Source organism: Marmota flaviventris, chromosome X (assembly GCF_047511675.1).
Source record: "Marmota flaviventris isolate mMarFla1 chromosome X, mMarFla1.hap1, whole genome shotgun sequence".
Taxonomy (NCBI): domain Eukaryota; kingdom Metazoa; phylum Chordata; class Mammalia; order Rodentia; family Sciuridae; genus Marmota; species Marmota flaviventris.
Genome location: NC_092518.1, coordinates 29,471,357 through 29,499,334, shown reverse-complemented (window position 1 = coordinate 29,499,334; position 27,978 = coordinate 29,471,357). Strand labels below are relative to the sequence as shown.

Genomic DNA, 27,978 nt, shown 5'->3' with positions numbered 1-27,978 from the left:
TACCCTCATATAAGTGGCTTCTTCTACCATAATAAAGGCACAGGAAGGAAAAAGGGACTATGTATGAAGTAGAACTTGGGTCCTTGCCAGATACTGAATCTGAGGGCATCTTGTCCTTCAACATATCAGACGTCAGAACTGTGAGAAATAAATTTCTGGTTGTAATCTACCCAATTTACAGTATTTCATCATGACATCCCAAATGCGCTAAGATGGAAAATTGGTGATAAGATGTAGAGATGTTTGTGTAACAAATATCTAAAAATATGGAAGTGGCTTTGGAACTGAAAGTGGAGCTATAAAAATTTTGAGGTGCATGCTCAGCATAAACTATATAGGGTGATTCTGATAAAGGCTCAGAAGAAGAAAGCTGGAGAGAAAGCTCTAGCCTTCTTAGAGATTATCTGAGAGAATATGGACAGAATATAGGAGGAAATATGGACCAAAAAAGGACATTTTGATGAGTTTTTATATGAAAATAAGAAACACATTATTGAACAGTGGAAGGAGATCCTTTAAAAAATTTGCAAAGAACTTGGCTTAATATGCTTGTATCTTAGTGTTGAAGATAGAAATTGGGAGTAATGAAATAGGATATTTAGCTAAAGAACGTTCTAAGAAAAATGTTAAAAGTGTGACTTCTCTTAAATGCTTATGGTAAAATTCAAGGAGACAGAAATAACTTAAAGATGAAATTTTTAAGTAAAAAGAAAGTAGATCTCAAAATTTTAGAAAACTATCAGCTTATCTATATTGAATGGAAGGATAAAATATATTTGAAGAGAGAACAAAGATGTGAAAGAGCAATTGTTTAACAAGAAAATTAGTATGGATCGGCCATGTTTATGGAAGCCAGATGCTATTCTTAACATAAAGGGAAAACTGACTCTGAAACATTTCAGAGACCATCAGTGCTGCCTCTCCCATCATAAGCCCAGATTTCCAGGTCCTAGAGGATGTAACAATAGGGGGAGTAGTGCACACAAGGACTTCCATGGGACCTTGGTGCTTGCTGCCCAGCAATATTTCTAGGCTCTGCTCTCCACATTTCAGTGTCATGATACTTTGCTGCCCCAATATATAGCTCTTCAGCGAGCCAAGGTCTTATCTGGTATGTGGTGGCTGCCCTTGTGGAGGGAATAGGCCATAAATCTTAAATATCTTCATGTGGTATCATCTCCATAGGCACAGAGTTCAGGAGCTACCTGTACCACAAAAAGTACATGTCTCCACCTACATCTCAAATGGTGCCCTGGAGAGCCTTGGGACTCAGACACAGAACTTCCATGATGTAGGACCACTATAGAGAGCCCCAACTAAGGCAATGCAGAGCAGAGATGTGGTAGCAGAGTCTCCCCAAGACCCCATCCAGTAAAACCACAGGAGCAAGACTGCAGCTTTGGATAATCATGAAAACATGATCCAGGCACACAGCCACCACAGAGATGAGGCCACCACAGAGAACTGCCATGAGGACAAAGTTCAGGCATAGAACTGTGAAAGAGACTGAATTACTCAAAATAATGGGGATAGAGAAGAATGGCAACATTGGAGCTTCTTTAAGGTTGAATTTTGTTCCTGTTCTTTCATAGTTTCTAAATTTTCTATAATAACCACATATTGTTTTTGTAACAAAATTATTGTAAGTATCATATAGCCTACAAAGGTTATATATCTATAATTATGTAATTTTGGTATATACTACTTCTAGCTTCCAACAGGAAACAGAACTGTGTACATAAATAAACAACTTATAATATTATCTCTATGACTCATACACATGCAAAATAAAATTAAATGCATGTATAAGAACAGCTGTTTTATGTTGTTGGAATTATTTTTACAAAATTAGTGAGGAACCTCAAAAACATGAATATTTTCTCTCTCAGTGATGTTATTTTACTTTATATATATTAATTAAAAAATCCAAGTCACATTTTTAAAATAACAACAAATATTAAATGACTGGAGTTGATATGCTCAATAAATTAAAACAAACAAACAAACAAAACACTTACTTTGGAGAAATAGTCACAACATTCCCTGCTTGGGCAAGAGAGAAGTCAGCAGCATCTCTTCCAACAATTTTTGCATTATACACTAAGTTTTTCATGCTTGAATTTTTCAATACAATCTATATAGAAGTAGAATAGGGTATAAATAAGATAATAAATTTAAAAACCATACAACTATATCATCTCTTATTTTAACCAGAAGGTTATACATTCTAATGGTGGAAATACGTATTGCACACTAACTGGGGTAAGGCAGACTTTGTGTTTAAATACAGCACCTCTGTGTAACTATGTATATATGTATCTATCAATCCATTCATCCATCCATCTATTCATCCATATAGTTTATCTGAAGTTGGCAGTAAGGATCTTTCAACAAAGGAAATGACACATGGAAAAATCAGTTGATCATCAAGAAGTTCAAGACGAAAATTAACAATCTATATTTAACTGTTATTGCAAAGGGAAATAATTGGAGTATTTTAAACAGAGAACTTGCCTATTATAATTTTAAAAAAGGATAATCTGACTGCTCAATTCATAAAGTATTATAAGGATGTAAGTTTAAAAACATAGCTTCAGTCTGGAAATGATCATGGCCTTGTCTAGAAACAATAGTTTAGTTAGCATTGGCTGTCTCTTCCTAAACCAGTCAGGTACAAAGTATCAGACAATCATTAGTGATTATTATTAGTGAGAATATTTTTTGAATAATGTCAGTCCACAAAGTGTTTATGTAGAATATATTGGGGATTCAAAAAATAAATGAACAAAGAAACAAATATATTAAGAATTGACAAAGGGTTTGGGTTTGTAGTTCAGTGGTAGAGCACTTGCCTAGCATGTATGAAGCACTGGGTTAGATCCTCAGCACCACATAAATATAAATAAATAAAATAAAGTTACTGCCATATACAACTAAAAGTATTATAAAAATGGAAAGAAAATAAATTGACAAAGATTTTTTAGTCCTTGATGAAATTCTAGCCAGGCTCCTTTGAGCTGTTTCACTAGGTTCTATCTTTGGGCATGTCCTTAAGAGTCCTATTATCTATCTATCTATCTATCTATCTATCTATCTATCTATCTATCCATCTATCTATCTGTCACTGGGGGCTGAAAAGGGGCACACTACCATTGAGCTACATCCCCAGACCTTTTTATTTTTTATTTTGAATCAGGGTCTCATTAAGTTGCTGAGGATGACTTCGAACTTATGATCCTCTTTCCTTAATCTCATTTATTGCTGGGATTATATACATGTGCCACCAAGCCTGATGATAGTTCGATTTTAGAAGAATCTTGCTAAGTTAGTTTAGTCAGAATCCTCTTCCTTTAATATCTAATCATCCTTCATATTGGACCAAATTCTTCATCCTCCACCATGTCCCAAGTAGGTGTCTTCTGATCATCCTGGCCTTCCTGCAGCAAGAATTTTGTTAGGTTGGATTACCCAGAATTTTTCTTTGACCCTAATGTTTCCTCTTAATAACTCTCCATTCCTTTCTTGGCCATAAATTCTTACTTAATCTTCTTATATTCAGAGTTGAGTTCAATCTCTCTCTCTCTCCTACTGCACAATTGCATTGCAGTCCCTATACCTATTGCGACAGCACTAAATAAATTCTGCCTTATTGTTTTAACTATTGTCATGAATATTTTTTTACCAAGATGCCAGGATATCATGAAAATTACTGACCAAAAGAGGGAGAAGCCTTGGTTAAAGTGATGACCGTGAAAATTAGAGTGAGGCAAAGGTGACTAAAACATAAGTAGTCCCCAGGAGCTGTGGTCTCAGATATTTGAAAAACAGAAAAGTAACAGTATGTGTAGTTATAGTGGATCATAAGGAATATGGTAGAGATTTGGTGAAAGATTAAATTACATAATTTCCCATTCAATGAGAATTTTGGTAACTACTAGAACAAGAGTGTTGATGCTCGAGAATTCGTCCCTTCCCTCTGCCTCCAAGAATATTGGGATTTCATGTTACTTAACAATTAAAGATATTATTTCTAATGAGGGAAAGACCATTCTAGTATAGTATTTTTTATGTATGTACATATTTATGCACACTATATGCATGTATATATGTCTCTATTTCAAGTATTCATTAATGGAACAAGTGATTTTGAAGTCCCAGAGAGCTCATTTCCATTTTCTTTTTGGAAAATGATGAAAATCATAGCGGATTCTTTATGGACTATTACTGGCTTACAGTCTTGGAACTTTCATAGCCATTGCTTAGATCTTAAGGAAGCCACTTATTCTCCTTTTGTCATATTAGATATATGAAACAAAGGTATTAGATTCATCTGATGTAAGACTGTTCCAGTGATCTCAGTGTGAAATTTATTCAAAAAAAAAGAAGAAAAGTTCAATTGCTTTTGAAAATTCTCAGAAAATCACTATACTTTGTTGCTTTTTTTCAATGACCACTATATTTTTTTTTACTAGTTCCATCATTTATGTTTCTCTTACTGACACATAGGCATAGAGGTATTTTATTTCAATTTGAGAAGCCATTTGATAAGTTTTGTCTATATTTGGGAGGGTTGATAGGGTTGATAATAATGATGTTCTCTGACTTAGGCACTACCATTTATGGGGTTGATTCATAAGAGCAAAATACATCAAAGAGTCTCAGTGATTTCCAAGTCACTGACTTTCTTAAATTAAAGACAAAAGCAAAGCATGTTGTAATTTAAGTTTTACATTGCATTTATATTTAATTTTTGTTTTGTTTCTTGAAAAACTTACCTGATATGTGTGAAAAGCAAAAGATACCTCTTTATATTTAATGCATAATCTTAAGGTCTGAAGATTACTTCTAGTAAAGAGATAAATGAGGAAATAAATCATGTTTTCATTTAAATATGTTTTCAATTTTTAACATTGTTATTGTTTGGATATGAGGTGTCCCCTGAAAAGCTCATGTGTTAGGCAATGCAGTAATCGCCAGAGAGGGACAACTGGGTGGTAACTGTAGACAAATGTGGTATGGCTAAAGGAAGTAGCTCACAGGATGCATTGCTTGGACTATATCAGTCCATGGCTCCTTCCTTTCTCTTTGTTTCCTGGTGCCATGAGCTGAGCAGCTTTCCTCCATCATGCCCTTCCACCATGAGGTTCTCTCTCACTTCAGGTCCTGAACAAGAGTTGACTGACCATGGACTGAACCTCTGAAACCATAAACCCAAATAACCTTTTTCTTCTCTAAGTTGTTATAAGGTATTTTGGGCACAGTAACAAAAAAACTTAGTATACAAACATCATAATTAATGTTTATGCTTATGTATTAGCTAGTGTTAGTATTAACTTTCTCTTTTTATGGTGCTGGGGATCAAAAAAATGGCCTGGTGCATGCTAAGCATTCACTTAACCACTGAAAACATCCATAACCCAATATTAATAATATTTGATAAATGAAAGTGATTAAGTGCTATACAGAAATATGAAGATGATATAAAGAAATATAAACAGATTTACAAAATGGGAAATAATAGTTAACTGTAATAAATTTTGTTTTGGGAAAGAAACATCCAAAACCTTACTTAAGTGTTTAATGCCATATGTCTTGTGGCCCCACAGATATCCTTACCTGTCTTATTACAGTGTCATAGAGAGTACAATGAAATGGCACCACCTTCTTGGGGAGATATGTAGGGAGCCTTTCATACATATAGACACAAAGCATGAGCATCAGGATTGGATTTGGATCACAGATGTCAGTGGCCTGGTTCCAAAGAAGAGAAACATAAATTAGAGGATATACAGACAAAAAATACAAAGAAAGAATAGGTGTAATATACCAATATTGGATTATTTAAGACATTTTTAGCATGCTTTTGATGGACAATGACACTGAAACATAGATACAGAGAACAAAATAGTATTCTGACTTAGAAGAGCTTTACCTAAGTGTTAAAGATGATATACTCTAATCAGAACACTGACCTCACATCACAAAGATGCTGAAGTAAAAGATGACAAGAAATTTTCAAGTAAAAGTCTATAGGAGTAAATGGCACATGAAATGTGGCATAAACAATGATTGGCACCTGTAATTTTGGCTCCTCAAGAAGCTGAGATAGGAGGGTCACAATTTCAAGGCCAGCCTGGGCAACTTAGCAAGACTCTGTCTCAAAATAAATTGTTTTAACAGAAGGGCTGGGGATGCAGCTCAGTGGCAGAGTACTTGCCTAGCATTCACCAGACATGGGTTCAGTAACCAGTATTGGAAAAAAATAATTCTTGGACTTTAAATAGGTTGTGACTGGTAATGGAGAAGGTACATTCTATCAGAAAAGCAGAGCACCATGGCAGAGTACCATGGAGCAAGGATATAAAGAAGCACAGAGTTTGTTCAGGAAAGGAGAACAATTTATATTATGCATAAGGTTAGAAGGGATAAGCAGTGGGAGAAGAGTGAGTTTTGGGTCACATTGTGGAGGTTCTGGATGCCAAGATGAGGGATTTGATTTGATTTGTTTGGTACTGAGGATTGAACCCAGGGATGCTTTACTACTGAGCTACATCCACAGCCCTGTTTATTTTTTATGACACAGGGCTCACTAAGCTGCTTAGGGCCTTGATAAATTTCAGATGATGGCCTTAAACGTGTGATCCTCCTACTCAGCCTCTGGAGTCACTGTAATTACAGGCATGTGCCACCATGCCTGGCAGGATTTGGTTTTTGAACAAGGAATAATGAGATAAAAAGCAACAATTCAGGCAGATCAAGCTTATGGTTATTGGGAAAGTGTCTTATGCAGAACGAACAATTATAATGCAGAAAATGTAACTTCACTGATAAACAACATAAATTAGAGATGGCTGTTAAAATTGATATAAGATAAAATTCAAAGTTACAAAGGAATAATAGCTGGGGCAATAAATGTATCCAAAATGTAAGCCTGAAGATAAAAACGTAGAATCATGCAGTTGTAGGAAGGACTCTATCAGTTTATGTAGTGCATGTGATCTCTTTGAAAAAGGTGAATGTAGTGGGGAAGATTTTTCACAGAAAAGAGGTATTGGGATTGGTGAGAGGCAGGCATCCAAAGACATACAAGACCACTAATAAATGAGCAGTTCTGTCATTGTCAATGCAAAGGGAGCTCTCAGCAGTCCCATGAAGATCTACTATGACTTAATGGCACACAACCAAGTTTATAATTGAAAATGATCTGGGCCTAGTCTGGAAGTACAAACAGTGTGAGCCAGGTTCTAATGTATTATGCAAGTGATTCTGAACTTTGGCAGCAGTTTCCAGAGAATAATGATAGCCCCTCTGGTCATCTGCTAGTTTATATTTCCTAATACACTCTTGTCTTCTTTGGAAGAAGTAAGGATTTGTTCTTTCTTGTTTTGCCAATTAGGAATAACATTTGCCAATGAAGGTGCCTGGGGAGGAGACTGATTTAAAAATAAGCAAGTAAGTAAGTAAGTAAATAAATAAATAAATAAATAAATAAATAAATAAGGAATTGTCCTGCCTGCCTTAGCAGCATAGAAAGTTGCCTGAGGGTACGATTTGAGAATAACTTGGAAATATACCAAGTTACCCAAGTTTCTCATCAGTAGTCTATGACCTCACATCCCTCAATAAAGATAGTATTAAACAATAGACAAAAGTAAGTGGTTCAAGAACAAATTAAAGACAAAATATAGAACATAGAGTTTAAGTCCCATATGCATCTTTAAAGTGTAAGAAGGTAAATTTCAAAGTGAAGAATATGTCCTGGCTGGACCCTATGTATTGAACCAGTCCATGAAAGATATGATCCCAAGAGGGGCTATCTAAGGTGAGGAGAGATTTGTTTGTTGGAAAAAAAAGGGAAAACTAGTAGAAAAACACTATGTATGGGCTTACATGTGGGGTTAATAAAAGTCTTTTGAACCTGCTTTAGTATCTATGATACAAAATTGTATTAGTAGAAATATATAAATAATGTAAAAATGTACCTTTGAAAATATGATAAAAATCCAGTAATTTAAAAATGTTTCTCTTAATGGAAAAACATGCCACTATACTTAGAAATAAAATAAAGGAACATTCTCATCTTTATGATACATTTAACTGAAAATAACCTAAAGCAATTTAATCCTAGACCTTTTAAAAAGGCAAATGGTAAAACATGTTTCTTTTAAAAATTTTTTATTTGATCTTTTTAGAAATACATGAGATGCTATACATACATGGAGTATAACTGGTTCTAATTAGAACACAATTCTTGGTGTTGTATACGATGTGGATTTTCACTCATGTTGTATTCATATATGAACATAAGAAAGTGATGTCTGATTCATTCTACTGTCTTTCCTATTTCCATCCTTCCTCAATGGATTAGAAAAAGGGGAATGAAAGCAAGTTATGTTTCTCTGAAAAAATATTTTCATGTGAAATTCCTTTTAAAAATATAATAATAACTTTTCCTATATAGATCCAACCTTCTAGAACATCAATTGTATTAGTCCTTTTTCCCCATGAAGATAGCATTTTTCTATTGCATTAACAAAAGAACAGGGAAGTAAACTGCTATCGTTTTGATGTTGAATATCCCTTCAAAATTCCATGTGTTAAAGTCTTGGTGCCCAGCATGGCATTACTGGAAAGTAGTGGAACTTTAATGGATGAGGATAAGTGAGAGGTCTTAGGTCAATGGGGGTGTACCCTTGGAGGGGATAGTGGGACACTGTCTCTTCCTTTTTCTCTTTCATTTCTAAACCATGAGATAAACACTTTGTTCCTTCCCATACTACTGCTGTGATGTGCTACCCTTATCAGAAGCCCAAAACAATGGGGTCTCTTGATTTTAGACTAGAACTTCCAAAAACATGAGGCAAAATAACTCTTCTATCTTTACAATTTAATTATTTCAGGCATTGTAGTAATGGAAAGTTGACTAATACAAATAAGCAAACAAAATAATAATAGAAAAAAATGCAAAAGTAGAATCTGGTAAACTAAATTCAAGTTCTACTTCTATAGAGTGCCATGCTCTTGACTAACTGAACTGGATTTCCTAGGCCTCAGTTTCATCATCAGTAGCTAGAAGAGGTGATGTGGTCCTGGCTTTATGATGGATTTAACGTGCCATTACTAACATTGCCCAAAGACATACTGCAATCCTATAGATACCACTGTTGATTTCCCAGCAGCCAATTCCTTCTTTCATCTTTACTAAGAATCCCACTTTTTGTAGGAGTTCTATTCCTTTTATCCACCACTGGTTTAGTCACAAACATGACGCAATTCTTATCAATGATATGCAATTAGAAATATGCTGTGAGGTCATTGGAAGAGGTTTAGTTTTTGCAAAATGAAAAGCACAATAAGAAGTGCTACTCAGTCTCAGATCTAGCTACATGAATGAAGGTGCTATGTGAAAATTTCAGCAGGAATTTTGGATTTCTTAGTGTACATGTCTAAAGGAAGCTGAGATAAAGAGTCCTTCATAACTTTATTGGAACACCTGAATTCCTAGAATTTTTACTGCCTGGCTAAATCTGATGCAAAATATTCCATTTCCTTATTTTTCATTAAACCTACTTTTATACTCATGAATTTGGCTATTTTAGACTTAAAGTATCCTAGGTAACAAGACAAAAGCAAACAATAAATTTTAAGGACATAGATTATCTATTCACCCTTAGCTCCCATCATTACTCATTAAATTACATACAACCTGTATAAATTATTTATTAGCTTTATTTTCTTATGTCCACTTTTACATGAGGGAATAAAATATACATGTTATCCTGAGATCAAACAATTCCCACAATATTTCTGCTTTAAGTAAAAACTATATAATTAAAAAGGAGAATACTTAATAGCTGTATCTTCCTGTTAGAAGGATTCTACAAGAGGATATAACATATACACAGCAACTTATCCAGCTGATTTTCCAGTTGTAACAAAGGGCATAATGAAAATGAAACTTAAATATTAATAAATAAGTCCAGTGCTAAATGTCACAGGAATCGAATGTGGACCAGTATAAACATCTGCATTAATTTACTACTGATGAGTTAAATTAAGGATGACATTTCTAAATCTGCCAATTGACCTGGTTGGTAACTTTGGCATCACAACTGGCTAATAAAGCCTTGGTTATTATCTTCTATGTTAATTGTCAATTTCCTCATTAATCAAATCTTGAAATGCCTCCACATTTTATCTCGCAGATATTTATTTTTAAGTATTTTCTCTATATAATAATATAGACAGCTTGACTCAACATATCTGAGGAAATCATAAAGAAAAGGAGTGAATCATAATGTTTGATGGATTATATTTCTTTATTTGTTAATATAATATTTTATTTTATTTTTTTAATTTTTATTGTTGGTTGTTCAAAACATTACATAGTTCTTGATATATCATATTTCACATTTTTATTCAAGTGGGTTATGAAATTCCATTTTTACCCCGTATACAGATTGCAGAATCACATCAGTTACACATCCACTGATTTACATATTGCCATACTAGTGTCTGTTGTATTCTGCTGCCTTTCCTATCCTCTACTATCCCCCATCCCCTACCCTACCCTCCACTCTTCTCTCTCTACCCCATCTATTGTAATTCATTTCTCCCCCTTGTTATTTTTTCCCTTTCCCCTCACTTCCTCTTGTATGTAATTTTGTATAACCCTGAGGGTCTCCTTCCATTTCCATGCAATTTCCCTTCTCTCTCCCTTTCCCTCCCACCTCTCATCCCTGTTTAATGTTAATCTTCTTCTCATGTTCTTCCTCCCTACTCTATACTTAGTTACTCACCTTATATCAAAGAAGACATTTGGCATTTGTTTTTTAAGGATTGGCTAGCTTCACTTAGCATAATCTGCTCTAATGCCATCCATTTCCCTGCAAATTCTATGATTTTGTCATTTTTTAATGCAGAGTAATACTCCATTGTGTATAAATGCCACATTTTTTTTATCCATTCATCTATTGAAGGGCATCTAGGTTGGTTCCACAGTCTTGCTATTGTGAATTATGCTGCTATGAACATTGATGTAGCAGTGTCCCTGTAGTATGCTCTTTTTAGGTCTTTAGGGAATAGACCGAGAAGGGGAATAACTGGGTCAAATGGTGGCTCCATTCCAAGTTTTCCAACAAATCTCCATACTGCTTTCCAAATTGGCCGCACCAATTTGCAGTCCCACCAGCAATGTACAAGTGTACCCTTTTCCCCACATCCTCGCCAGCACTTGTTGCTGTTTGACTTCATAATGGCTGCCAATCTTACTGGAGTGAGATGGTATCTTAGGGTGGTTTTGATTTGAATTTCTCTGACTACTAGAGATGGTGAGCATTTTTTCATGTACTTGTTGATTGATTGTATGTCCTCCTCTGAGAAGTGTCTGTTCAGGTCCTTGGCCCATTTGTTGATTGAATTATTTGTTTTCTTATTGTTTAATTTTTTGAGTTCTTTGTATACTCTGGATATTAGGGCTCTATCTGAAGTGTGAGGAGTAAAGATTTGTTCCCAGGATGTAGGCTCCCTATTTACCTCTCTTATTGTTTCTTTTGCTGAGAAAAAGCTTTTTAGTTTGAGTAAGTCCCATTTGTTGATTCTAGTTATTAACTCTTGTGCTATGGGTGTCCTATTGAGGAATTTGGAGCCCGACCCCACAGTATGTAGATCGTAGCCAACTTTTTCTTCTATCAGACGCCGTGTCTCTGATTTGATATCAAGTTCCGTGATCCATTTTGAGTTAACTTTTGTGCATGGCGAGAGAAAGGGATTCAGTTTCATTTTGTTGCATATGGATTTCCAGTTTTCCCAGCACCATCTTTGTTGAAGATGCTATCCTTCCTCCATTGCACGCTTTTAGCCCCTTTATCAAATATAAGATAGTTGTAATATTGTGGATTGGTTTTTGTGTCCTCTATTCTGTACCATTGGTCCACCCGCCTGTTTTGGTACCAGTACCATGCTGTTTTTGTTACTATTGCTCTGTAGTACACTCTGAAGTATGGTATCGCTATACCGCCTGATTCACACTTCCTGCTTAGAGTTATTTTTGCTATTCTGGGTCTTTTATTTTTCCATATGAATTTCATGATTGCTTTATCTATTTCTACAAGAAATGCCATTGGGATTTTGATTGGCATTGCATTAAACCTATAGAGAACTTTTGGTAATATCGCGATTTTGATGATGTTAGTTCTGCCTATCCATGAACAGGGTATATTTTTCCATCTTCTAAGATCTTCTTCTATTTCTCTCTTTAGGGTTCTGTAGTTTTCATTGTATAAGTCTTTCACCTCTTTTGTTAGGTTGATTCCCAAGTATTTTATTTTTTTTGAGGATATTGTGAATGGAGTGGTTGTCCTCATTTCCATTTCAGAGGATTTGTCGCTGATATACAGGAATGCCTGTGATTTATGTGTGTTGATTTTATATCCTGCCACTTTGCTGAATTCATTTATTAGCTCTAATAATTTCTTTGTAGACCCTTTTGGGACTGCTAGGTATAGAATCATGTATTCTGCAAATAGTGATAATTTAAGTTCTTCTTTTCCTATTTTTATGCCTTTAAATTCTTTCATCTGTCTAATTGCTCTGGCCAGTGTTTTGAGAACTATGTTGAACAGAAGTGGTGAGGGAGGGCATCCCTGTCTTGTTCCAAATTTTAGAGGGAATGCCTTCAATTTTTCTCTGATCAGAATGATGCTAGCCTGAGGCTTAGCATAGATAGCTTTTACAATATTGAGGTATTTTCCTGTTATCCCTAGTTTTTCTAGAGTTTTGAACATAAAGGGATGCTGTACTTTGTCGAATGCTTTTTCTGCATCTATCGAGATGATCATATGTTTCTTATCTTTAAGTCTATTGATGTGGTGAATAACATTTATTGATTTCCGTATATTGAACCAGCCTTGCATCCCAGGGATGAATCCTACTTGATCATGGTGCACAATTTTTTTGATATGTTTTTGTATCTGATTCGCCAGAATTTTATTGAGGATTTTTGCATCTATATTCATTAGAGATATTGGTCTGTAGTTTTCTTTCTTTGAAGTATCTTTGTCTGGTTTAGGAATCAGGGTGATGTTGGCCTCGTAGAATGAATTTGGAAGTTCTCCCTCTTTTTCTATTTCCTGGAATAGCTTGAAAAGTATTGGTATTATTTCTTTTTTAAAGGTTTTGTAAAACTCTGCTGTATACCCATTTGGTCCTGGGCTTTTCTTAGTTGGTAGTCTTTTGATTGCTTCTTCTATTTCCTCAATTGGTATTGGTCTGTTTAGGTTGTCTATATCTTCCTGACTCAATCTGGGTAGATCATATGACTTAAGAAATTTATCGATGCCTTCACTATCTTCTATTTTATTGGAGTATAAGGATTCAAAATAATTTCTAATTATCTTCTGTATTTCTGAAGTGTCTGTTGTGATATTGCCTTTTTCATCCCATATGCTAGTAATTTGATTTCTCTCTCTTCTTCTCTTCGTTAGCATGGCTAAGGGTCTGTCGATCTTATTTATTTTTTCAAAGAACCAACTTTTAGTTTTGTCAATTTTTTCAATTGTTTCTTTTGTTTCAATTTCATTAATTTCAGCTCTGATTTTAATTATTTCTTGCCTTCTACTTCTTTTGCTGTTGTTTTGCTCTTCTTTTTCTAGGATTTTGAGATGAAGTGTGAGATCAGTTATTTGTTGGTTTTTCCTTTTTTTAAGGAATGAACTCCAGGCAATGAATTTTCCTCTTAGAACTGCTTTCATTGTGTCCCATAGATTCCGATATGTTGTGTCTTTGTTTTCATTTATCTCTAAGAATTTTTAAATTTCCTCCTTGATGTCTTCTATAACCCATTGATCATTCAGTAACCTATTGTTCATTCTCCAAGTGATGCATGATTTTTCCTTCCTTCTTTTATCATTGATTTCCAGTTTCATTCCATTATGATCAGATAAGATGCATGGTATTATCTCTACTCCTTTATAATGTCTAAGAGTTGCCCTGTGACATAATATATGATCTATTTTTGAGACGGATCCATGTGCTGCTGAGAAAAAAGTGTAACTGCTTGATGTTGGGTGGTATATTCTATATATGTCAATTAAGTCTAGGTTATTAATTGTGTTATTGAGTTCTATAGTTTCTTTATTCAACTTTTGTTTGGAAGATCTGTCCAGTGGTGAGAGAGGTGTGTTGAAGTCTCCCATGATTATTGTATGGTGGTCTATTAGACTCTTGAACTTGAGAAGAGTTTATTTGATGAACATAACTGCACCATTGTTTGGGGCATATATATTTATGATTGTTATGTCTTGTTGGGGTATGGTTCCCTTGAGCAGTATGTAGTGTCCCTCTTTATCTCTTTTGATTAACTTTGGCTTGAAATCTATTTTATTTGATATGAGTATGGACACTCCTGCTTGTTTCCGAAGTCCATATGAGTGATATGATTTTTCCCAACCTTTCACCTTCAGCCTATGTATGTCTTTTCCTATCAAATGCGTCTCCTGTAGGCAGCGTATTGTTGGATCTTTTTTTTTTTTTGATCCACTCTACTAGCCTGTGTCTCTTAATTGGTGAGTTTAAGCCACTAACCTTTAGGGTTATTATTGAGATATGGATTGTTCTTCCAGCCATATTTGTTTATTTATGTTACTTAACATGGTTTGTTTTTCCTCTTTGATTATTTTTTCCCTTTACTGTACTACCTCCCACTGTTGGTTTTCATTGTTATTTTCCATTTCCTCTTCCTGTAATGTTTTGCCGAGGATGTTTTGAAGAAATGGTTTTCTAGCTGCGAATTCTTTTAGCTTTTGTTTATCGTGGAAGGTTTTACTTTCATCTTCCATCCTGAAGCTTAATTTCGCTGGATACACAATTCTTGGTTGTAACCTATTTTCTTTCAGCATTTGAAATATGTTGTTCCAGGATCTTCTAGCTTTCAGAGTCTGTGTTGAAAGATCAGCTGTTATCCTGATTGGTTTACCCCTAAATGTAATCTGCTTCCTTTCTCTTGAAGCTTTTAAAATTCTCTCCTTATTCTGTATGTTGGGCATCTTCATTATAATGTGTCTAGGTGTGGATCTCTTATGATTTTGCACGTTCGGCATCCTGTAGGCTTCTAGGATTTGGGATTCTGTCTCATTCTTCAAGTCTGGGAAGTTTTCTCATATTATTTCGTTGAACAGATTGCTCATTCCTTTGGTTTGGACCTCTATACCTTCCTGTATCCCAATGACTCTTAAGTTTGGTCTCTTTATGTTATCCCATATTTCTTGGATGTTCTGCTCATGGTTTCTTAAGAGTCTCGCTGAGTTGTCTATGTTCTTTTCAAGTTGAAATACTTTGTCTTCATTGTCTGATGTTCTATCTTCTAAGTGTTCTACTCTGCTGGTAGTATTCTCATTTGAGTTTTTATGTTGGTTATTGCTTCCTGCATTTCTAGGATTTCTGTTTGTTTGTTTTTTATAACCTCTATCTCCCTGTATAGTTGATCTTTTGCTTCTTGTATTTGTTTATGTAATTCATTGTTGAAGTGATCTTTCATTGTCTGATTTTGCTGTCTAATGTCTTCCTTGAGACTCCAGATCATCTGAAGCATATAAATCCTGAATTCTTTATCCGACATTCCATCTGCTGCAGCTATTACCTCTTCTAAGGTTGAATTGACCTGCATTGCTTGTGGTCTTTTCGTTCCTTGTCTTTTCATACTGCTCGCATTTCTTTCTGCTTGGTGAAACTGTTGTGTTCTTGAATTTTCCCCCTATATATTTATATTGCTCTTTTATAGTTGCAAAGTCTCCCTTGCAGGGGCAGGCAGCGGCTGTGCTCCTCCTCCAATTGGGGTGATCTGTCTATCACACCGGCGGGCCGCTGGGCCCCTTCTCCAGGTCGCGTGGTCTGCCTACCTTGCGGGCAACGGCTGAGTCCCTCCTCCAATAGGGGTGATCTGTCTACCACGCTGGCGGGCCGCTGGGCCTGTTCTCCAGGTTGCAGGTCTGCCTATCTTGCAGGCGCGGGCAGCGGGCAGCGGCTCTGCTCTGCCCCTCCTCCAATTGGGGTGATGTGTCTACCATGTCGGCGGGCCGCTGGGCCTGTTCTGTCGGTCCGGATTATATTTCTAAACAAAGATATTTGAAGTTTCTTGCGAACTGCCACCAAAGTCTCAAGAGCCAGCTTAAACACTGGGTCCCATGTAACTTTTCCTGGTTTCTTTATTACAATGATTTCCTGCCTCTGAGTCTCATAGTACATTGTTTCTTTATTACCCCATTAACTGTTTTCTTTGCATCAGTCTTTTCTCATTTGCCTATTATTAGTGTGAAAAATCTTTCATTATGTTTTATATATGAAATGTCTCCCCAAAGCTAATGATAGGATTATGAGAGTTATAACCTAATCAGCAGATTAATCCATTTGATATATCAATATTTTGAAAGGACTTTAGTACTGGGTGATAAGTGTTGGCAGGTTGAGTATGGCTGGAGTAAGTAGGTCACTGGGGGCATGCATGCCTTTGGGGTTTACATTTTCTCCTCAAAATGTAATGCCCTTCTTGTTAGCTCTCTCTGCTTCCTGGCTACCTGAACTGAGCAGTTTTTCTCTACTACACCCGTCTGCCATGCTGTTCTGCCTCATCTCAGGCCCAGAGCCATGGTGTTAGCCAACTATGGTCTAAACCTCTAAAACCATAATGCCAAAATAAACTTTTAAACCTCCTATAAATCATTCTGGTTAGGGATTTGGGTCATGGCAACACAAAGCTGACTAACACACCTTTGAAGATGTAGGTAGAGTTTAACTATATATGTACCTCTGTAGGGTCTATCCTGTATCATTCATGAAGGAGATTCAATAATTTTTTGAATTGACGGAAACTGTAAACATTTCATTCTTCCAAACCAAGGTCTTTTTTAAGATGTTGTCTTTAAAACTGCACTATTAAAAAGAACTCTCTGACCAAAAATTTCTCTTTACACCTCTACCAATAGGAAAGAATTTAATTTTCAGGCCTGTTGCAAAATGACTTTAATATGCAAATTACTTTAACATAGAAAGAAAGTAAGCAATTGTAAAGCTCATTTCTCCAGCAATTATAAAGAACAATTATATATAGACTATATTTGGACCTGAGCATCAATCTTTCTGGAAGATAGAATGAAAAATTCATAACTGTCCTTTCTTTTTGCTCTTCTTTTGTAGCTAGCCACCAGATCTAGACAACCTCATGATTTCTCTTACATCAACTTATTATTATCAGTTACCATTCAAAATGATATGACTAGATATGACTAGAAAAGTAATTTCTGTGCTCTTGGACTAATTGAAATTACATTCTGCTTGATCTGTGCTCCCTGTGGATAGCTTTTCTCCTCTCAGTCCATCCTGATCATTGTTCCAAAAGTAAAAGCCTTTATTCCCATAATGTACACAGTAACCTCCTGACTTTTTCTGCTGATATCCAATATCCCATATGTACCTATATTTACATCTCTAACACCAAACTTCAACTATGGAAACCTATTCACAAAATATCCTTAATGGACATCATTTTCCCATACAACCAGTCTGTTTATGCTGTTTCCTCTGAGCAAACAACTTCTTTCACCCCTTGAAATCCAAATACAATTTACCTTTTATGATCCCAACTTAGTCATCCCTTCTTCACAATGTCATTGGTGTACAGACTACCTCACATTGATCTCTTCCTTCGTCTGAATTCTTACTACATGTTTTGCAAATATTCCTATTGATATTTGATTAAATGAGCAAAACATCTTTTAACAGATATGCATCATGATGACTCAATAAATTTATATATTTTTCAAAGTTAGGAATCATTTATTATATCATTTCATTATCCCTAAGTAACAAAGGGGTCATAAGATAGTAAATACATAATATATTTTTGAATATTGCCATTGAAAACTTGGTGTGAAAGGTCAAATGGAATTATTACTTGCAATTCAATTTATATAATGAAAATGTATATTGCCATTGTGACCTCTATATAGATATTTATTTCAAACCAAAAGTGAAAACTTTCATTATCTGATACTAAATTACAAGACAATTCAACATCTATATTCCTATAATTACCTCTCCTTTTAATTCATTTTTAGACAAAGAGTAATGTTAATAATGTACCTAGGCTTTGTTCTTATGGTTTCAGACACCTAGACTAGAAGTTCTTTTTATTACATATACTTGAAGAGACATAATCATTATATTATATGTAACATCAAATAATTATATACTATAACTTTTAACATCTAGTAGGGTTTTGTAGAGTCATGTTTCAATTACCAAACTTTAAGAAAAGTATGAATTTTTTCAATTTATATTTAAAATTTGGGAAAAAAGGAAGATTATAAAGGAGTAAACAAAAAAGAAACTCATAAAATATATATAGAATGTGTGCTATAAAGGAACCAACCTGTATGTTCAAGTCAAAGCCAATTTCATAAAGACTATTTATAATAATCAGACAATTGTGAAGATACTGTTCAGGACGTCTTGGTCGTGTGTACATATTTATAAAATGAGACTTGATCTGGAAAAGGAAACAATCCTTATTAATAGAATAAAACTGCTGCTTTTCAAGTGTCTTCTGTAGTGCAGCAAGGACTCATGTAAATATTAACATTTGTAAGTAACAGATTATTGCAATAAAGTGCACAAATAAGCAAAAAGGCAATGCTAGTCATTCAGATTCATCTTTTTGAATTAAAACTAAGACATTTAAAATAATAAATTTGCAGAATATTATGCTTCAGCCTTTAATCACCAAGTTCTGTTAAATGACTTACCAAAAATGGGCAGTAGGCTGCCAACTGTGTTGCCAAAACAAGGCCATCTAAAAGGTCTTTGTCAAAATTTACTATCCATCTTTCAGAGGGAACAGAATCTATTTCAAAGAAAAAGAGTAAACAACAGTAGTTTTACTTTGTTAAAAGATACCTTATGGCAAATTGAGCTATAATGAGAGAAAATTTTGCCTTTGTTTAGAGAACCAAAAGCATATTATTTTGCTAAGAAAAATAAATTTCAAACAGAGTTTAGTACCATGAAATATATCTATCTGTAAGGTTTTAAAGACAAGCTGTCCCCTTCATTTCAATATGAAACTCTTTGAAAAACATACTATCATGCATTAATGTAAGAGAAATCCAATATTTAAAGACTATTCATCTTGTTGAGTATCTTGAGGTTCATATGTTTAAACAACAATCATGAACATGCATGTGTAAGAGGTTCAAAAGATGTGCTACTACTTGAATCTCTAGAGTTGTAGTGTCAGATTTCTTTATTTGTTGTAGAAATTCTTACACATGTAGAACATGTGGAAGAGGTTGGAGATTTATGGTTTAAACAAATCAGAACTGACCTATAAAAGATAATACAAGGGACTGGGTATGTACTACAGTGGTAGAGCACTTGCCTAGCATGCATGAGGCCTTAGTTTCTATACCCAGAACTACATAAAACAAAAAGAATATAAGATGGAGGAATAATGAAAGAATCCTCAACTACAGAAATGATCACTATGCCAAGACTGGAACAAAAAGTATCTGCATATTAAGTAAGTATCTGAAAAACTTTCCTAAATTGGGAAGAGGGGTAGAAATAATTGCTAGGTTGAATGCAACATTTTAAGTTTCCAAAACAGCTAAGATTCTTCTTAGTTTGAGGATAAATTCCAATCAGAAATCAAAGAGAAAAAATGGTGATCATCACAAATACCCCCAAATTCCTTCAATCCCATTTTATATGAAGAACAATCCAAAATAGGATGTATTCATGATACATATTTTAATTTCACAAACTAGGATTGGTTTACATCTGCAAGGGGAAGACTTCAGTTTTTCTCTTGAACTGTAGATATTCCCTACTTCACAGAAAGTTCTTGGAACTTTTTCACCTGAAATGCTCCAGTTTTTTTTTTTTTTTTCTGATGGAATCTTACGACTTTATGTTTGATAACAGGTATAGTGTCATCAAAACAATTATTTTAAATGCAGATTGCTGGTTGGCTGAATAATGATAAACCAAATGTGCTTCTCCTCTTTTCCAGCCTTGAGGCATAATTGACAAATAAAAGTTGTACATCTTTAAGGCATATGTGGTATTTTGATATAGGCATATCTTCTGTAAAGATTCCCATAATCAAGCTAATTAATATACCTGTCACTACATGGTTACCATTGTATATGTGTGTATGGGGGTGGGGATCACTTAAAATCTACTCTCAGCAAACCTAAATGTGTTTCTCTTAATTTACCATCTATGGATTTCAATAAATAATAAAGATTTTTCACTTTTATAACCAGTATTTATTTTTCTCAGAAGAGATGAAGTAATATCCTTTCATCTGAAAAAGGCAATTTACTAGCCGTTTACATTGATAGTAATCAGTCAGCCAGCAATGGATATAAATTGTATCCACCAGAGAGCAAATGCACATCCTGTATAGACATTAGCGAAAGGATAAAAACTCCATTGCAAGAGTTTAGTCTTCATCATCTGGAGCTTTTTTTCCAAGCCCACCATTGCCCACCAAATTCCTTAATGCAATCCAACCCTGGCAAGGGTACATAGGAGTCTTCCTTGTCCCTATACCAGGTCTGTACTATGGAGAACATGATCTACGGATTCACTCCAGTTATCTCTGTGAGTCACCAGTGGATGAAGTTCAGGGAGTGAAACTTGCAAGAGAATGCAGGATACTTGAAGTGTGGCCCCTTGGAGCTTAATACTCTCACTGGACTCAATCAATTAAACAAACACCCTAACTCAATTCTTCTAGTTGTATTTACCATAAGTACACCATGGTTATCATCTCATCTGTTCTTGTAAGAATCCAGTCCCTCCACGGATTTTGGACTACTTTCTTGCCTTGCAGCCCCAGTTTTCTGGATATTTTAAGAAAAATCTAGAATTTGTTGTTTGTCTCGATTTTGCTGTTATTACAAGGGTGGGAGCAGAGTTTTTTCTAGTTTTCCATTCTCTTCAGCAGAAATCAGTGACACCTATTTTTTGTTCAACCTATCACAACTTTGGAGCTGCTTTGATTATTACTTACCAGTAGTCATAAGCTGTTGATGCTCAAACATGGCTTTCAGTAAGAATAGAATGGCAGTGATATTTCAGAACAATGTTGGGAAAAAGTAAAACAAAACTTTAAAGCTCTTCTTTAATCTCACATCCCATGCCTGTATCTTGTCTTTTATATCCAAGGCTGCTGCCAAGCCCTCACTACAGTTACCATAGCCTTAGGAATGTCAAAGATTCTCTTTGCTTTCATGATAGTTCTTTTGATACAAAATATTCTTTCTTGTATACTCCCCCTAAGGTTTTGCTTCTCAATGTGAGCTAGGCGAATCAGCAATACCAGCATCAAATGGAAGCCTGCTGAAAATGCAGAATTTTAGGTCCAATCCAGCATTTAACTAAGGTATAAAAATAGCTTAACAAAAATCTCTCCAGGTGAGAAGAACTCTTCCATCTGAGAAGAGTTGGACTAGGTTGTTCTGTTTTGTTTGTTTGAGAGGGAACCAGCAATCTACTCTAGTGACCATTTGTCAGGAACCAGAAAATTCAAATGATGATTGACACGTTTTAAAATTTTATTTTGCAAGTTACACTTTTGTCTATTTTTACTTGACATTACCTTAAATATAAAGATACATTAAAATAGTAATAAAAATGCTGATCCTAAATGGTATTAAGAATTAAGAGATTTTGAGATTAAACATAAAATTGAATCATTTAATACATGCTCTCACTTACTTTTTAGTATAATTTCTATGTAAATTCTATTTTTAGCTTATTATAACTAGATTTTTAAAAAAAATTACTTGAACATGGACACAATACCTTTGTTTTATTTATTTATTTATTTTATGTGGTGCTGAGGATCAAAGCCAGTGTTTCACACATGCTAGGAAAGCACTCTACCACTGAGCAACAACCCCAACCTCTATACTAGATATTTATAACAGAAATAATTCATATAACAAATTTCACCCACTTTTAATTGTTCAATTTATTGCCATTTAATACATTCAGAGTTGTATGATCATTTCTACTATGTTTAGACTATTTTAACTCATTTTTTACTTATCAAAAAATAATTCTATATACTTAACAGGTAGAGTGCAAAATTTCAATACATGAACACAATGTTTGATACTCAAATTAGGAAAATCAGCATATCCATAATCTAAAACATTTATCATTTATTTGTGTTGAGAACATTCAAATTCCTCTCTTGTAGCTATTTTGAAATAAATATACAGTAAATTATATAGTTACCTTATTATGCCATATAACTTATTTTTATCAACACAAAGAAATCCCATAGAAAAATTCTTGCTGTCTCCATATTCTAGAAAAACAAATCTGCTGTATGAAATTGCCTATTCTGGGCATGTCAAAAAAATGGAATCATAAAATATGTGCTATCTTGTATTCCAGTGTTTTCACTCAGCATATTTTGATCCATGTTTTAGCATGTATCAAAGCTTCACTACTTTATATGGCTAAATAACATTAGAACTTTTGAATGCATATATATTTAATACATATATTCACATAGTATAATATTATTATTATGTATATTAATAAAGTAGAATATATGCACACACACAAATAAAATGGTTTGTTTATCCCTTTATAAGTTTATGGGCATTTGTGTTGTCTCTGATGTTTGGCTATTATGAATAATGATGTTATGGACATTCATACAAGGTTTCTGTGTGGATATATGTTTTCTATTATCTTGAGTAAACAAACTAATGAGTGAAATTGCTGGATCATATCACTAATCTAGTTTTTAGAAGACTTTGTTTTTTAAAAGAACTTTTAGAGTCATAGCAAAACTGCTGAGAAAGTACAAAGATTTCCCATATATTCTGTGCCCCAATGCATGCACATCCTCTCTTATTGGTTAATTTATTTTTTAACATTTTGAGAAACCGCCAAACTATTTTCTAAAGTGATTCTACCATTTTACAATCCATTTAGCAATGCATATAGAGTTCCAATTTCTACAAATCTTTGCCAATACTTGCTATATTCTCCCTTCCTCCTCCTCCTCCTCCTCCTCCTCCTCCTCCTCCTCCTCCTCCTCCTCCTCCTCCTCCTCCTCCTCCTCCTTTTTTTTTGCAGTGCTAGGGATAAAACTCTCTTTTTTAAATTTCAGTTATGCAAGTTGGTGTCAAGTGCCATCTCATTGCTGATTTGCTTTGCAATTCCCTAATGAGTAATTATGTTGAGTGTCTTTCCATGTACTTATGAACTATTTACTTATCTTCATTTTAGAAATGTTTTTTGAAATCCTTTGCCCATTTTTCAATTGGGTTATTTTTCTTTATATCTTAATGCGAGGTTTATATATATTCTCAAAACAAGTGCCTTGTTGCATATATGATTTTCTGTTTCTGCATCCATTGAAATATTCATTTGCCTTGTTTTTACTGTGATATTCTGTATTACAGAATCCACTTTGCACACGAGATAAATTTCATCTGGTAATTATTGTTTAACTCTTTGTATATGTTGCTGGATTCTGTTTGCTAGTAATTTTGAGGATTTTTTTAATATGTATCATGAAAGATAACAGTACACTTTTTGTTTTAAAACACATTTGAAATGCGATGTAATATATGCTTCAATGTAAAAATAAATCACACTGTAGAGGAAGTTAAATTATGAAAATATGTAAATTAATGTTCATAAGATAATTATGTACAAATATATAAGATCAGCTCAATCATGTGAAAGTAAAATAACATATGTAATACTTTGTAGAATTTCCATATAAATGATCGTTAAACTGGAAGAAAAGTAAAAAAAATTTAAAACCAAGATGATAATTACTATGGAGAAAGAATAAATTAAAAAATGAAGGCATAAGAAAACAGTATTGAAAATAAAGAAAATAATTTAGAAGTCATAAATGATTCAACATATACAATAATTTACAAATAATATTGTGCTAATATTTTTTTAGAGAGAGAGAGAGAGAATTTTTTAATATTTATTTTTTAGGTTTCGGTGGACACAACATCTTTATTTTTTTATTATTATTATTATTTTTTTCTGTGGTGCTGAGGATCGAACCCAGCACCCTGTGCATGCCAGGCAAGCACGCTACCGCTTGAGCCACATCCCCAGCCCCTGGGCTAATATTTTTAATTTGATCAAAGACATTGATTTCATAAAAATATGCTATCAAGTCTCACAAAAGGGGAAATTAAAAATGAGAATAATTACATAAAAGTTAAATAGCTGGTTTGTTATTAAAAATAACTCCACAAAGAAAACAAAAGTCTCAATGGTTTTACTAATGAATTCTACAGAATTCAAGAAATAGATAAATGTCACTTTTACAGAAACTTTTTCAAAGTTACAAAAGAAGGAATGTTCTCCTAGAAATTGGTTGAGATTTGTATGAACTGCAAAAAAAATGCAGAAAAAAATCATAGGCGAATTATCATATGGGGTCCCACATTTTTATTTTATTCCCAAGTTGATTCCAATGTGCATTCTCAAAGTAGCAATAAATTAAAATATAAGGAAGGTACCAGCAAGGTGTAAGAGGACACTATCGGGAAAAACATATTTCTACGGTTAGTTAATATTTAAAAGTCAATTTTAATTTAGCAAATTAAGATATATAGTTAATACCATTCCTTATAAAATTCCTAGAGAACTAAGGAGAGAACTTTTGGCATAGTGAAAATAATCTACAAAATAATCCTACAGTAAATATCACTGAATGTACTCTTTTGAGTATGAAAAAGATCAGCTATAATAAAAGATCATGTATAGTTATAAAAAGTTAGAAAATGCTATTAATTTCTCAGTTTCAACAAGTATCTGAGACTTATGAGGAATATCAAAAATAGCTCATATGTCAAATTTACAAAGGGGATAATTTAGAACAGCTTTCAAATTTTTCAACATCTCACTCACTCTGAGAACATAAAAATGTTTAGAGGCAAGTAAAGCAATTCATTGATAGGGGAGGAGTGATCAGGCTGATATCTAATTTTCAAAGCTATTTTGCACATGTAACACAATAGAGCACTATTCAGGATTCAGAGAACAATAAAGAATGATGATCAAATTTTATATTTAGTTAAGATGTCATTCACATATAAATAAGATTAAGATGTTTACAAAAAGAACTAAGAGACTAGAGACCCTTGAAGTGACAATTACAAAAAGAAGATGATTTTGGAATTCAACCATCTAATAATTGAATAAAAAATAAAAATTACTTCAGATAACATTATACTTGCACAATGATTACAGAACATAAATGCTATAGGTATTGACAATATGTATAATAAAGAACAAAAATGATTACATAGGAAGGTAGGTGAGAGAAAATTAGGGTAATCTATCTCAACTGTCGTGGCAATGATTATTAATACTATGTAAAATCAAAATGTGGCAATATTTTTAAAAATCTCAGAATTCATAATGTTAGTCAAAATTATTCCTTTTAAATTAAAGACATATTTCAGGAAATTTTATTTCTTACAGTGCAAACATTTATCTTATATGGAGTCTCTACACTCACTAATCTTATCTATTATTTCTAAATTTACCCACATTGGGGTTTTTAGCCTTCACAGTGCTTCAGAATCAACAAAAATCTTCTAAAAGCTTCATATGTACAGGGAATATTCCAAATATTCAGTTTTAATTGACCTGTGGTGGGGTCCCATATTTGTTTTTTATTCCCAAATTGACTCCAATGTGCATTCAGACTTGAAAAATCAGTACTGTGGATCAAAAAAAATTGAAACACATCTGGAAAGAATTATAACAATTCTACACATTTATATTAAAGAAGCCTATGATTTATATTTTGAGGGGCAGTCTTATACAATGATACTTAATATGAACCCTGAAGTAAACTGCTTGGACTCAGTTTCCAGCTGCACCCTTTCCTGGGAAAAATTAATAGACCATTCTGTTTTAGTTTTCCTGTTAAATAATATTAATATTTAATTACAAACATTAAATAAATGAAGATATATAAAATACTGGAGTCAGGCAAGAAAACATCAGATGGCAAATCAATGTATATTTATTTATGTTTTTGTCTATATTTAAAAACACTATATATATATATATATATATATATATATATATGTACTTATTATGTATATAAATATACATATTTATCAATTTTTTTCAGTTCAGTGAGCAACTTAACTGAAATCAGGGGCAACTTTAAATAGTACATAAAAGATAAATGTTACCAAAATACTCAGAACTCTCCAAAACAAATAGTATTTTTCATTTATAATAACTATAATTGTCACAATGAAAAACTGTTGAAATAAGTGTAAGTCAAACAGTATGCAGAGCTCCTTTGAATAGACAGTACAAAATGCTCCAATTTTAGGATTTTGTTACCAGTATAGTTAAATGAAGGTTCTTAATCCTGTCAGAAATTCCACTTTACACTACAAAGTAGTATTTGCTGCTCTCAGAGTCACCAGATAATTACAGGATGATAAAATTTCTATTAGCAATCCAATAAAGCAATTGAAGCAAAGGATCCAACAGAATATGACAGAGGATACTTTATTACCGGCATAACCTACTGAAGAAGACACTGTCACTAAAGTCTGAAAAAATGGTTAATTGGTAAAAAAGTTAACTACACTGTAGTGCTAATGATAAAACAACTTAACTTCACATAATACAAACAGCTACTGGAAACAAAAGGCTGGGTATATAAGAATAAATTTACCTCCTGGCAGTTACTGTCCCATATTTACATGAGACAGATGCCCATTTACTACATAGAAGATGTTTTTTATTGATTTTAACAACTTTTTTAAAAATTACCACATTCCATGGAGTTTCAAACATGGGATGAATCTCTTTTTATATAAGTAAGGATAAACTATAAACTAATAAGCTAATGGATACTCAACTATCTGGAATAAGGTAGAAAGTGTCTAAAACCTGCATGTTCCTCTTTATTTATTTACTTATTCAACCAACATTGTTACTTGCTATAATCCAATGTGTCTTTCAGAATATATGTGCTGTAAATAATCTGGAATGCTATAGTGTAGGGAGGTGGGGGCCTTTTGGGAGGTGTTTAGGTCATGACAGTTCCACCTTCTTTAATGGATTAATGTTGCTATAAAAGGCCTAGTGGATGGGGTTTGTCCCTTTTACCCTTCTGTTTTCTATGAAGACACAATATTCCTCCCCTTTGAAAGTATAGCACCAAAGTGCCATCTTGGCAGTACAGAGCAGCTTAACACAATACAGAAGCTGCTGGTGTCTTAACTTCAATGTACTATTGTCTAGAACTGTGAGAAATAAACTTATATTCTTTATAATTTATCCAGTCTCAGGTATTCTATTATAACAGCACAAAACTAAGTCTGCTATTTTTCAGTAAAAAAGGTAGGCTCTAGGAATACAGCACTGAAAAAAATAGATATCACCTCTAAAGGAGCCTATATTCTACTAAAAGAGACAGACAATAAACAGATACATGTGTTATGTTGTAAAGTGCTACTGAGGAAAAAAAAAACACAACAGGGAAAGAGAAGGACTAAAGTATATGCCATTTTAGAGAGGGTGTTGGGAGAACTTCTCAGATAAGTTGACATTTCAGCAGTGACATGAATGAAATGAAAAAGAAAACAATGAAGAATTTGGGAAGATAATATTCTGGGCAGAAGGAACAGGAAGAACAAAGCCTTTGCAAAGGCATAGACCTCAAGTGCTAACAAACAAGAAAGGAACAAATGCCTATAATAAGTTATCTTAAAAAACACAACAAGTTTCTTAAAACTAACTTGTATGAACTATTCTGTTGATAAAAATATAAGCATAATTTTACAACAGGTTAGCTTATTAATTTCAATATATGTACATATTTTGTAACACTTTGTTAAAAGTGTCCACAGTTACCAAACTAATTTTTATGTATGTTTTCACAGG

At 33.8% G+C, this 27,978-nt stretch overlaps 1 protein-coding gene across 1 annotated transcript in view; it reads right to left on the bottom strand.

Annotated features, from left to right (window-relative positions):
• Window positions 1-27,978, bottom strand: part of Cfap47 (cilia and flagella associated protein 47) — a 410,015-nt gene that overhangs the window by 211,901 nt on the left and 170,136 nt on the right. Inside the window, exons 34-37 of the mRNA XM_071606058.1 lie at window positions 18,798-18,895; window positions 18,425-18,541; window positions 5,617-5,751; window positions 2,019-2,134 (exon numbers count right to left, since the gene is read on the bottom strand). Coding sequence (XP_071462159.1) covers window positions 2,019-2,134; window positions 5,617-5,751; window positions 18,425-18,541; window positions 18,798-18,895 — 466 coding nt within the window. The remainder of the gene's footprint in view (window positions 1-2,018; window positions 2,135-5,616; window positions 5,752-18,424; window positions 18,542-18,797; window positions 18,896-27,978) is intronic.